We start from the raw sequence: 13,555 nt of genomic DNA on the forward strand, positions 1-13,555 counted from the left end.
GACAGCCGGCCCCGCCTCTAGACCCGGGCTCCGTGCGTTCACCGTCACAAGCAATCACACAGCTCCAAATAGATAATAACCCACGGCTTCGCTTGCACTACTTACGAGTATTGCTTCAATCTTACCATTAAAAAAAAATTGGTTGTCTGTAAAGTCGGTTTACGGACGATAGTTTAACGTGACGTCATAAAAAAAAACATTGATGAAATGATTGCATACTTTTATTAATAGAATTGAATTATTTTTATTGAATTATCACTATTTTGTATGCATACAAAGAAGGAGTGAAATGGAATCTAGAATTTAATTGATAAATTTACTTTTATTTGCACTCATTTAATTCAAATATGTTTATTACTTTAACGAAGAGATAATTTTAACTATAACTTTTATACATACTTGCTATTTAACTTCTTCCAATCTGTGTTATTCTGTTAAGGATAGGACGATCATGGGCAAAATAGGAAACGATTGGGAGTGTTTCAAGTTTAATGTGCCTCGAAAAATTCAAATCGATGGTTGTTCCAATCGAGTGGAAGAGAGATTGATACGGCGCAAGCGTACAATGAGCGTAACGGGACACAGCGTTACGGGAGGATGTGCGTTACGGGACACTTTTTCGTGCGTGCAGCCGGCGTTCATCGATTTATTAGACGTTGTCCCGTCAAAATGTTATAAATTCCAAACATAAGCAGACAAAATAAATTGTCAAATGTATAGCATATTTATTTCATAACATATCAGTTTAAGAATGATTTTTTTATAGTAGTTATGGATACGCCTTTTTAAAAGTATATATTAAGTATCTGATTTTAAATCTTCAGTTTCAGAATTTTCAAACATGTATTTTACCCTGAATAAATCACACTTGGATCCTTTTCATTTCATTGCGTGAGTATGACGAGATGAGCACGCCCTTATCAGATATAAAATAAAGAATACACTGTATTAGTTGATTCTTAGTATTACTTAAACCAAATACCCAAATATTTTACCCATCACCCATTTTCCCACAGGGATGCCAATGTCAAAATTAAGAACTAAGTAAATATAGTAATATCTATTAACCAAACAAAAACCAAACTCAACCTTCTGGTTTCTTTTAACTACAGATGTGAACTCCAAAACAATTATAATCACCTTATATTTATATTGAGTTAAAATGCATGTTGCAATAATGATTTAATAGATTCCATTTTTTTTTATATCATGAACCCCTGTTACAACTTAAGTAAATGTTGGATAACAGAAGATAGGTAAAGTTTTAAATTAGGTTTTATTTGAACAGAATATATTATATTTAAATTTTAAAACACTAATTTCAAAATTTTATCTTTTAAAAAGTAGAATTTCAGCACTGTTGTAAGAAACAATTGGTAGATGTTGCATGTCTGTAAATAATACCACATAACTTACATCCCGCTTGATTAGATTCAGAGGTGCAATTTTTTCCATATAATAAACCAAATACATTTTCACCCCTTTAACGTGAAATATAAAATAATGTTAAAGGTTAAAACAAATTTTCAATAACAATTTTTAACCTATTCTTGTTCAGTTTTTTACCTTCATCTTAATTTGCTCGGATATATCATTTGCTGCTATAAAAACTAACGTGCCTTTAGGGTAGAATATCGAAAAGAGGTGAAGAAATCTACATAATTATTTAAGTTAATTATGCTAAGTGTTTTACATCCAACAATATTTGTCATGGTGCTATGAATACTTTATGATAAATCATATCTAACATTCTTTCCCCGCCATTAAACACGAAATCAAAAAAAAAATAATAATACCATTCGTAACTGTATGGGCTTGCTGTTCATTCTTTATTTATAACACTTAGATGTATTAAATTCGGGAATATGCATTTTTTTACTCCTAACGTTGTTACTTTACACCCATTAGGAAATGAATCTTGCAAAATAATTAAAATAATAATTTTTAGTTTGTCATTTTTACCATTTAAATTACTTAAAAGTTAAATAGTTTTGGAGATAGGAATTTTTTTAAATAAATGGAAATTTACCGCGTTATCACCCCATTAAAAAACGATTATTTCTAATCGCAAAAAATAAGCAATACGTAACTTTAAATTCGTTATTTACTAACTAACTTTTAGTTATAATTGAATTGGAAGCGTTAAATTGTTTTTGTTGTTGATGACAGTGCCGCTAACAACCACGAAATATATGTTCTTGCTGCACTAAGAGGTTCTGTTATCTTTTTTACAAAGAGTCTCATAACATAATTGTAACATGAGCAGATGTGTGTAGTTTATAACAAAAAAATCTCATCTACTACATCAGTCAACATTTATGTACAATTATCTGATTAAATTAACATATTTATTCGTAGCTAATATACCGCAGTTATTGTGTATACACTTCGTGTCATAAGTATCAATTTATTAATTTAATTTTTGCTGTATCTCTTTTTTCAGTGATGCACAAATTTTGCTTTTTTTTTTTTTTGCTTCATTGTGATGTGGATCACGTCTCGTCAAGGCGGTCATGATATTATTAACTGTTTGAGACGTTTCTAGAGGAATGGACTGATGGAAAAATGTTGTTTGTAACAGTCACTGGGCTTGTTTGGAATGTATTTCTGGGATGTCTTCCAAAGTGGACTACTTTCGTGGTCACCGGCTACGTGCTAACGAGTGATGGCGTACAAATAGATTCTTCTTCTGAGTCCTTTGCAAAGTCACCATGTCTTCATCAAGCGGCGATGATATAGATGCTATAAGGGATCGATCCTGTAGTCGTTTGCAGAGGACATCATCTGCGAGTCATGTTACCAAGATTTCGGTCGCTTGCCGCAGAACAAACCTCGAAACTACCAATGTATCTGACATAAATGCTTCGCTAGTCAGTGACGACAGTAATGTCACTGCACACACTGCTCTCCTCTCACTCGGCAGTGGTAGCGAAGATAAGGGTGGTGATGATGTTGTTGATGATGGTTATGAAGTCGAAGAAGGGATAGTGATAGTGCCAGTGACACAGAAAGTTTTGATGACGAATATGGAAAATTTAACAGAAGCAGTGTGAGATGCTTATCTGCAGAACTTATTTAATTTATGGAGGTAGAATAAAGTATGGGGAGGGATTTTCATGTGAAAAAAAAATTTTTTTGTTGGTACAGTATTTGTAAGGTTATTTTTGTATGTTAGGTTAAATAAGATTAACCATCCTGGGAAGTATGCTTACGATGGTTTGACAATTATAATTTATTGTAATAAATTGTTTAATGTTTAAAGACTATTCCCTTGCTCAGTCTATTGTTTGAATAAAAAAATGTTTATTAATATTGCTATGGCTGAAATGCTTAGTCAAGTATATGAGCAGGAGAGACAACAAATTTTTTATTTATTTTAAAAATGTCATGGGCTGTATCCGAATACGTAGGGATGCGTCCTTAGCACACACATCCCTACATCCCTTAGCAAATGCAGCCACAATGTAGAGGACGCATTTCTAATGGATGGATAGTATCCGAATACTTATACTGCTAGCACCACCTGTTGACTGTCAGTCGTACTAATGTTCACGCAGCCATTTTGTGTAGGGATATCTACGAATATTCAGCAAAACGTAAATAATAAATACCTACCAATTAAAAAATAATGTTAGGTGTATGTTATACATGTTAGCAATCCAAATAAAATATATTTTATAAGTTGTAAACTTTAAAAATACTTATTAGTTTTGAATTATCCTTTAAATTTAAATTCGTATTTTGATTATATTTATTAACGTCTTCATTTGTCTCTGTTTAAGTTATCACTTTCCCTTATAATGTTTTAAACAAATCTTATGCTGAAAATCTGAAGTAATATTATACACAAACAAAATAAAACCCGATTCCGAAGCTAATGGATATAGGGACGCGTTAGTGGATGCGAGTGTCGCATCCCTAGAAATCTCGAATTAGTGGATGCGTGAAGGGATGCATTGGCATCCCTTGTGATAATTCGGATTCAACACAAAGATGGCCGCGTCCACTACGATGCACTTTTAGTGGATCCCTTAGCTAAGGGATCCATTAGGCCAGTATTCGGATGCAGCCATGGTAAGTGAAAACTTTGAAGGCACACGTAATTTAAAACTATTTCATTGAAGCCTGGAAATTGCCGGCTTGCACAGGACATTATAGTGACGCTGGTGGCCTAGGTTACACATGCTATTTTTGGAAATGATTTTAAATATTCTGAGAAATATTAAAGGGCAACGAAATATAAAGTGATTTGAATGGTCCGGAAATTCAAGGCACGAAATACCCTATCAATTATTTAGCAAATAATAGCCATCGAAAGCATTGACGGACCATTCCTAGTGTTTTGTAAGGGGTTTTTAGATACAGTATAAACATGTATTAAATACGATGAGTTTTCTACCAAAGTCTGTGTATGGTATGTTCATTGTTTAATTCAGTGGAGGTACTGGTCTGTATGAGACCCTGGGCCCAGGCTGTGTCCGGGTGTCGGCCCGACAGGGTAGTGTGGTGGCACTGGGGCCACGTGTGTGCTGCCCCCGCGGTCTTGCGGCGCAGCGCTGCTGTCGAGGTGTGGTCCGTGACGGTGATGCATGCTGCAGAGCGAATAAACAATTATTCATAATCCTGCTTTAATATTTAAATAGAAAATGTTTTACCTATATAGTGTTTATTACTTAAATATTAGTACCTGCTTTCATCGAGGTTAAATTGGTCTCGGAGGAGAGACGAAATGGAAATAGACGCGAACACTTAAATATCTGGCACTGCTACCACAAACATGCATACGCAAACCTTCTTGTTCAAGAATATTTTAAATTTTTTGTGTTTGTGAGAACTTTGAGAAATTTCCTGTTCTACTGTAAAAGCTGGTTTGAAGAGAACGTGGCATCCTAGTTTGGGTATTTGGTTACATCCATAAATTAAAAATAATTATTGGTATATAGTAATACAAGTTTTGGCGTGGTTTATCTCCCCGAACAATATATAATAAAGCAATAATAAAGTATAAAAAACTTTAAAATTCAATGAAAAGGTTTGAAACAAATCTTGTTACATTCATGTATCGTTTATTGGCACTATGCCGTTTACTGTTTTGTTACAGACACACATGACCTGAAATTTTGAGAGTGGCCTCATATATTTTATCACCAATCCATAAAGTTGTATTTATTTCACATTAAAAATATTTATATTATAAGGTAGTTTCAGAATTACTTAGTTTCATTGGACATATCAATACTTTTCGTAAGTTTTCCATGTCCAAAAACGCAAACATCTGCGGGTAAATGCTGCCACACGCGCGTATCAGCCATATTGCCTGATTCGGCTCTTGGTTGTATCAGGTACGAAAACGCTATTTCCCAGCATTTGACACCAGTGGTACCGTCTAGTAGTCCACAGTGCTCGGAGATACGACAAATAGGCGGGGTCTTGATGTCGTCTGCCCGTGTTACATTTCAGAATACCAATACTTGAGGAATACGGGTTTTTGTGAGACGGAGTCACGACAAGACGAAGCTAGTTAATTTCAGAATGGAACCCCAGGAGACTAGCTAAGCCTGCATGCAAGTTAGTATATTCACAACCGCATGGTTGGCGGAATTACTACGAGAAGGGACATAGCTTTCAGTGTTGCTATTGAGTGTTCTTAAACAAAAATTAACTTTGAGAATCAGTATTTATTTATAGTATTATAGTTTGTATTCTAAGTACAGAAATATACTCAGTAATTATTAATTTATAATTGTTATAGTCGTGTTTGTTTGTATTAGCAATGATTAGAAGGAATAGTAGTCAGAGTATTATACTTTGATTAAATTTAACATTTATATCCAAAATGGCAGGCGTTAAATAATAATGAGGAAGCACGGGATTTTTCAAATCCAAGATGGTTGATGGAAATGTGGTTAATCCAAGATGGTGGCCAGGGTCAAGACTTATGCCATGGAGGTGGCGGATCCCTTGATCCTTATCCACCATTAGCTATACCCACACCTACCAAACCTATTAATATTTTATCTTTTTAAAAGTACTCATGCATTAGCAAAATTTTTAAGTAAATTGAATTCTATAGTTTTTCACAGTTATAGTAAGCTGTGTATTCGAATGAGACAAAAAAGTTATTCGAAATGCGTGGATAGAAAATGTGATAGTATATATGTATGTACTTATATTTAATTAATAACAAAAATTTATTTTTATCCTACACCAATAACCAATAGGATTTTCTAAATATTTTCTCTAAAAAGTTCTAAATATATCAATACCAAAAGCCAAGCCGTACTTGTAACAAAAGTTCATTATAGAGATATGTTTTCAATATTCTATTGTATTGCAGGATCAGTGATAAAAATCCTCTAACCCAGTGTACTGCTACTAAACTTCTTCGGTGTGTTGAGCCTACTGTAGTGGTAGCCACTGTCTCTACTGCTGCTTACTGCTAGCGCCAGTACCATTGATAGTACTCGTTGATTTATAAATAGACTCTTTTGTTGTGTGTGTGTTGTCGGGACGATATACACTGGCTGTCACTATTTTTCAAAATATATAGACATATATATATGTGTCAATGGTACTGTTATGCTCTTGTACTGTGACCCTTAGAAGCATGCATAAAATGTTATTATCATGAAACACACACTCTTGGACACAGGTAGCTAGGTAACATATATCAACACATAGGGATATAATTCAGGTTTTTATTATTAAGAATAAAATGGCTATTCATCAGGGACAACTAACATAGGTGTAGAGATAAAAATCAAGGTTAATATAATTAAATAAAAATCACAGAAAAACAATCCTAACGATACTGAACATGACTCGTGGATATGCGCTTATGTAAATTAAACATCAGGAAAATACGTAGCACACATGAATCGTTCACAAAAGTTCGTTAGTGTAAGTTCAGAAAATCAATCAAATGATGTTTTTACGGACGCATTCTTACATAACAGAAAAATGTTTGAAATCATAGCACAATTAATTAGTATGATTAATCTTTATGTTTATATTTGGGTTCGTATTTGCCTTGGCTTAACTCAGTTTATATGGTAGAGACACGAAACTTGTACTCCCATTTCACCTCTGGGTATCACAAAATAAAATACTAATTTAAATCTTGGAAATAACAATTCATGACGTAGTTCAGGATAATTGACACCTTTTACGTGAAAACTAATCAGTTTGTAGTCAAATCGAAGTGATTCACGAAGAAATTACATACAGCTGGGTATGTCTATGGGCGATACAAAATGCAAAATCTTTACTTACAGATTTTCACTCCTAATAACATATCCGTCAGAATATGCCCTTATTATCTTAGACATTATTTATTTATACGTCGTTTCAGCTCATCCTGAGTGTCGGATGGCATAATCTAGCTAGCTATGTTTCAAATTTAAAATAGGCCTCGCGCCTTTGCGTCGGCATCAGACGCCTTCATACAACCAATCTTCTTATTAATTAAAACGTTCTAGACGCCTCACATCTAAAACACGGCCTCTCACTGGCCGAGACCAAAATCGGTTAACATAATTTACAATAGGAATACCGTAAATAACACTTATTAATACAATTGAAAACACAGAAATGCGGTAAATTTAAAACGAAAATTTCCAACAGTGAAAATTTCTTTAAGTAATACCCCGAATAAATTCATCGTTTATTCGTTAAGTTCATTAGTCCTTAGAGGGGTATACTCAATTGACTGTCCATATAAGTCCATTTCTGGTCATAGAGCATAGCTCTCGTAGATATACATAATTAATAAAAATATATTTAAATAACTTTTGCGGGCGAACAATATACAAATTAAATAATAAAATTTCATAATAATAACAATCAAAATAATAAGTTTTTATAAATAATATCCTTAAAATAAATCATTACTTTCTGTGCATTCTGAAAATAGTATCAGCACACCAGCTTGTTTTTAATTTGTACGAACAAATTAGTAGGTTTTAGGTGCATAATTTGAGTTCTCATTTACATTTTTATACAATAAGTGAATTACAGGATATAATTTTATTACTATGACTTAACGATTTATTTTATGTTTTTCAAATAACCGCTTAGTTTAATTTATTAATTTGTCGTTTATGTATTATACCTCATTTTGGGAAACATTGTTTATGTTGAGGATTTGATAACATATATATTGCGACATCATTCTGTCTCAGATGACGCAATAAAAAAAAATTTCATTTGATTTGACTAAGAAACAATTTTTAAACTCAAGAAGCACCTAAATGCTTTTTAAATAAAATAAAACTTAACCTATATAACTTAAACTAACAATCTTACTATTCCAGTGTCTTTTTAAATTAAATATATGAATTAAATCTCCAATTAATTTCCATGTGACACATTTTATAGTTTTGATGTGTGCACTATAAGGGAGACCGGGGATGGTTGTAAAATTTCAACTTTGATGACACATAACTACAAAAGTTTTTGAGTTTTAGTCAAACAAGTCATTGAAATAGAAAGCCGGTAATATTATTTACGATTGATAGTAGATAAAAAGTATCATAAGTGATACAACTTACAAAAATTTTGTGAAAACTATGTGGAGGCAGGATGTTACAACCATCCCCACGGCGGGGTTGATTGTAACAGTACTTGGGGTTGGTTGTAACAGCACATTAAACCAATGAATTTTAATCAATAAAGGCTGTAGACTACATGAAAAGTAACATTGATAGTATCTAAACAAAAAGATAATGTTCAAAACACACATCAAGGAAATATTTGCTTAAAATACATTTTTAAAAAAAATCCGTATTTAACAAAAACATTTCAAAATTTAGGCCAACCCTATAAAACAGAATTTTAATATTTACATAATTCGTCAGAAAAACACTTTCTGTGTCTGATGCATATATATTAATAATACACAAGGTATATTTCAATTATAAACTCATGGGATTTCACTTTAAATAAATCAAAGAAAATACAAATCTAGCTAATTAATATATTACAATGAAAACAAAGAAAAAAAATTAAATAATAACGCTTCTGCAAAAATTTTACTAGGCACTTCTTATTTGGATATTCCATCTGACATGCAGTTAAAACATATATACCGCTTTGACTTCTTCGCACATTGAAAATGAGCCCATTGCTTTCAGTCCAAACATTGTACCCACTCCTCCCCAGATTTGCTTTTTGAAAATGGTTCTATGCAGACTAAACACAAGCAAGCTTCGTCATAATCTTCCTCTTCAGATGAAGTTATTATAATATCCTTCGTTATTCTTTTTTTCAAGTGTGTTCTTGCAGTAACTTTCTTCTTCTTTTCTATGTGTTCGTTCTTGGAAATTTTTCTTTTCTTGTATTAATTTTCGATAGCTTGCTTCTCAGGAGTATCTGTTAAAACAGCACTCTTACGCTCAATCCTCTTCCTTGTTGTTTTCCTTGTTCCCGATTTAGGAAATGGTAGCACTGTTTCAGGAGAAAATTTACGTTTTGATGTTATCACTTCAGAACCAGATGATGTAGACTGCTTTACTGGTGTTGACGGCAAAGTAGACACAATAACTGAAGTAGACCTAGGTGAAGTGGCCATTGGCCTAGAATACCCGTCAACTGAAGTGTTCATCTCTGGATTAGGCAACAAAGACACATTAGCTTGGGCAGCTTGTGTAAGTGCCTTGCCGCGATCAGTTTTCCTCTTGGGATTTCTCATCTACAAATAGAAAAAAAACATTCAAACATTTTAAACTTTGAATATAACTGATTTATTTCCTCACATTTATTTCCAATATGCTGTTTGAAAAAATATATTCACTAAAATGTATTAAAATTAACTTTAAACAACGAAAAAACATCATCATGTGTGTTGCATTGTTACACCAGAGGAGCCGGGGCAGGTTGTAACAAAGATAATTCATTGTTACAACCTGCCCCACACGACACCATTTACGAAAAAACCCTGTGTGAACAGAACTTTTCAAAACAAATGTAAGTTAGAGCCAAGTATTTGTAAAGCACAATAACGTTATCCGACAACGTATTTTAAACATCATCATTGCTGCATTACACAAGAGACGGGAACGTAAGTTCGATGAAGGATGAATTTCACTTACCTTTAAAAAAATCAAATAATTTGATGTGGCGAACGTATTCTCCGGCGTAGGGCGTTGACAGTCTCGTATAAACTGACTCGTGAACAGGCACGTCGCTTGATGTAGAGACAGCTGAGCTCTGTTGAGACCTGAACGAACTATGTCATCTGTTACAACCTACCTCGTGTTACAACCATCCCCGGTCTCCCCTACACATAGTCTAACTATAGTTTTTGTAAATTATTTTTTTTGGAAAATTTAACAAATAACTTCAGTAAGAATGCGATTGTACAGTACATTTCCGGGAACTAAAAATAATAAAAAAAAATTCTTGTATTTTATTTTAACTTACAATTATTTATTATTGTAGCCTCCACAATGTATTATAAAAATGGAAATACGGAAAATATGTGGTATAACCAATGTGAATTAAGAAATAATGTGCCATATCTTATAACATAAATGCAAAGACATATTGTGTCTAATATTTTAAAACTGACAAAAATTCTACTGAGTATTTCATTTTGATGGTAAACTGATAGACCAATAGTCATATTTGGCAGTACTTTGAAGTAATGAAATCAGGCTCACCTCCTGCGTGATTTCAGCTTCCTCTTCGTAACTTAAAGCTACCACAGCCAACATCAGGTTTATCAAATAAAATGAACCGAAAAAAACAACTACAGTAAAAAATACGACGCTCATAGGTCCGCACGATGCAAGAACCTGAAAAAGGAAACATTAGTATCATCTTTAATAAATCATAAGAATTAAATATTTATACAATTCACTGTTTATAATCTTAAAGTATTTTAGAAATTTTAAATAATTTTATTTGCACATAACAGTATAATGTCTGAATATTTGATAATAATTCAAAACATGTATTTAACTGTAATATCATTACAAGGAAAATTAGCAAAAGCATTTCTTTATAAAAAAAATTTTCTTCGATTCAATAAGTGGAAGAAGCTTTTAAAAGTAATAAGTTGATCATTATTCATAATCACCAAAAATTGCTTTTGTTTTTGATTGATTGACGTTTCACAAACTAAAAATAAAATTTGCGTGGCAGCAAGAAGAAGAAAAAGTGTTATTTCATCGAGCCACAATATCTGGAAAAAAAAGCAAATTATCTAATATGAACAGAAATATAATTGTGTTAAACTTACTGGCGTTTAATTAAACAACTTTATCTTTTTTCGCTGTATTATTCTTCGCCTAGATTAAGAGACCGCGAAGTCAAGCATTAGCATGCAAGAACGTACGCAGAAGTTAATTTCCCCGGGTGGTGGGGGAGCAGTAGGTGGGTGGGGGAGCAGTAGGTGGGTGGAGGGGATTTGGGGTGGGGGAGGAGCTGGTGGAGGGACTGGATCGTGGGGTGCGGGAGCAGTGGGTTGGGGGAGGGGATTTGGGGTAGGGGGAGAAGCTGGTGGGATTGGATCGTGGGGTGGGGGAGGAGCAGGTGGAGGGACTGGATCGTGGGGTGGGGGAGCAGTGGGTGGAGGGGAGGGGATTTGGGGTAGGGGGAGGAGCTGATGGAAGGATTGGATCGTGGGGTGGGGGAGCAGTGGTTGGAGGGGATTTGGGGTAGGGGGAGGAGCAGGTGGAGGCACTGGATCGTGGGGTGGGGGAGAAGCAGGTGGAGGGACTGGATAGTGGGGTGGGGGAGCAGTGGGTGGAGGGGAGGGGATTTGGGGTAGGGGAGGAGCTGGTGGAAGGCTGGCCAATCCCCTCCTAGCACATGATGCACGTGACCTTTTCTGCATGGTTAAAAACCCGCATGTTTAGAGCATATAGGGCTTGCCCTGAGACGCACTTATAGTCTTCCCTACCTAGACCCCTCCCTTAAACACTTAGTTTTAACTTAGGTTAGGAAAAAAAAACGATTGGATCGTGGGGTGGGGGAGGAGCTGGTGGAGGGACTGGATCGTGGGTTGGGGGAGCAGTGGGTGGAGGGAAGGGGATTTGTGGTAGGGGGAGGAGCTGGTGGAAGGACTGGATCGTGTGGTGGGGGAGGAGCAGGTGGAGGGACTGGATCGTGGGGTGGGGGAGCAGTGGGTGGAGGGGAGGGGATTTGGGGTAGGGGAGGAGCTTGTGGAGGGGCTGGTTCATGGGTTGGGGGAGGAGTTGGTGGGGGATAGAACCACTTTGCTTGCTGTATCCTTTCAAATTCTTTCCATTTGTCTGTAGAGATTATATACTTTTTTTAGAATAATTTTTAAGGGTGGAGGGGGATTTGTATCCTCCCATTATCTTCTCCTGTGTAAGCCCTTGTTGTAATGGGTCGAATATTTCTTGTTGTTGGTTAACTTATTTTCGGGGCGAGATAATAAAATTTTTAGCTTAAGTTTTAAAAATAACGCTTGAAGTGCAATATGTAAGTCACTTAGCTCTGTTTTGTCATATTTTCTGTTAATCCTCCTCTTTAAATATTCTCCTTGGCAATGTCTATAAAAATTTAATTTGAATTACATACACCAGTTTTTGTAAATATAATAAAAGTATATATATATATTTTTTCCTTTGGTGTGTTTAAAGTTCATATTTCCTTTATTTCTCATTGCGTCCAGTGACGTATAGTTGCCTATCAGGTCTGTAACCCCCTTTATGATTTCGTTTTCGAATCATATTTATATTTTATTGGGGTTTCTCTTTGTCCCGAATTGTTTTAACCATTACTTCTCTTGTATATTAAGTATTTATTTTTGTAACATTACAGAGGAAGTAAAAAAACTTTCAAAGATTTTTTTAATTGATTACGTTTTCACAAAGACATGTGGTTAGCCATCAAAAAATTGTTCTTGCTGTTTGGATTAATTATTTTTATGAACTCTCATATGCCTAGAGAAAATATCTTTAATTCAGATATTGTGAATTTAATATTATAGCTTGATAAAAATTATGTTAGCATTTTGCTTCGTTAAATTTAGTTGCATCTTTTAGCAAATTTCCGTTACTTTCTATGTATGATTTATTTAACAATTTACTAGTTCTTACTTCCTTGTTTGACAAATGAAATAACTTTAATGTAAAGCTAGTTTATTTGTCTGGTATACAGGTATACAAGTGGTTGACAGTGACAGTGACTGAGTGGCACAGCCGCACTCACCATGTTGTACACATTTTCCCAATAGTCGAGGGTGATGAGCTGGAACGTAGTGAGCATGGACCAGAGGAAATTGTCGAAGCTGGTGTACCCGTGGTTTGGATTCTCGCCAACCTGAACACAGAAGAATCCCTGAGGACAGTGCCTGCAAAGTAAAGGCAGTGTGTTAGGAAACTCTCTAACAGTATCAGCTACTCACACTACTAGAGCTTACTCTCAAAGGATACTGGAATGAAATACCCTTAAATCTGAAACTACTCAGGTTCCTATTGGCTATGCTGTTCCACAGGGGCAGGATTTTTGCTAGGAATGACATGAGATTAAATAATGTACTAACTATACTGCCATTACCCAGCAGATTGGCGTATGCCTTTTTTAA

At 34.8% G+C, this 13,555-nt stretch overlaps 1 protein-coding gene across 1 annotated transcript in view; it reads right to left on the reverse strand.

The window, feature by feature from the left end:
* The window catches only part of LOC134541488 (sodium channel protein 60E-like), a 219,708-nt gene that overhangs the window by 110,706 nt on the left and 95,447 nt on the right, over window positions 1–13,555 (reverse strand). Inside the window, exons 5-6 of the mRNA XM_063384980.1 lie at window positions 13,180–13,321; window positions 10,659–10,793 (exon numbers count right to left, since the gene is read on the reverse strand). Of these exons, the coding sequence (XP_063241050.1) occupies window positions 10,659–10,793; window positions 13,180–13,321 (277 nt within the window). The remainder of the gene's footprint in view (window positions 1–10,658; window positions 10,794–13,179; window positions 13,322–13,555) is intronic.

The sequence above is a fragment of the Bacillus rossius genome (assembly GCF_032445375.1).
Source record: "Bacillus rossius redtenbacheri isolate Brsri chromosome 4 unlocalized genomic scaffold, Brsri_v3 Brsri_v3_scf4_1, whole genome shotgun sequence".
NCBI classification, from domain to species: Eukaryota; Metazoa; Arthropoda; class Insecta; order Phasmatodea; family Bacillidae; genus Bacillus; species Bacillus rossius.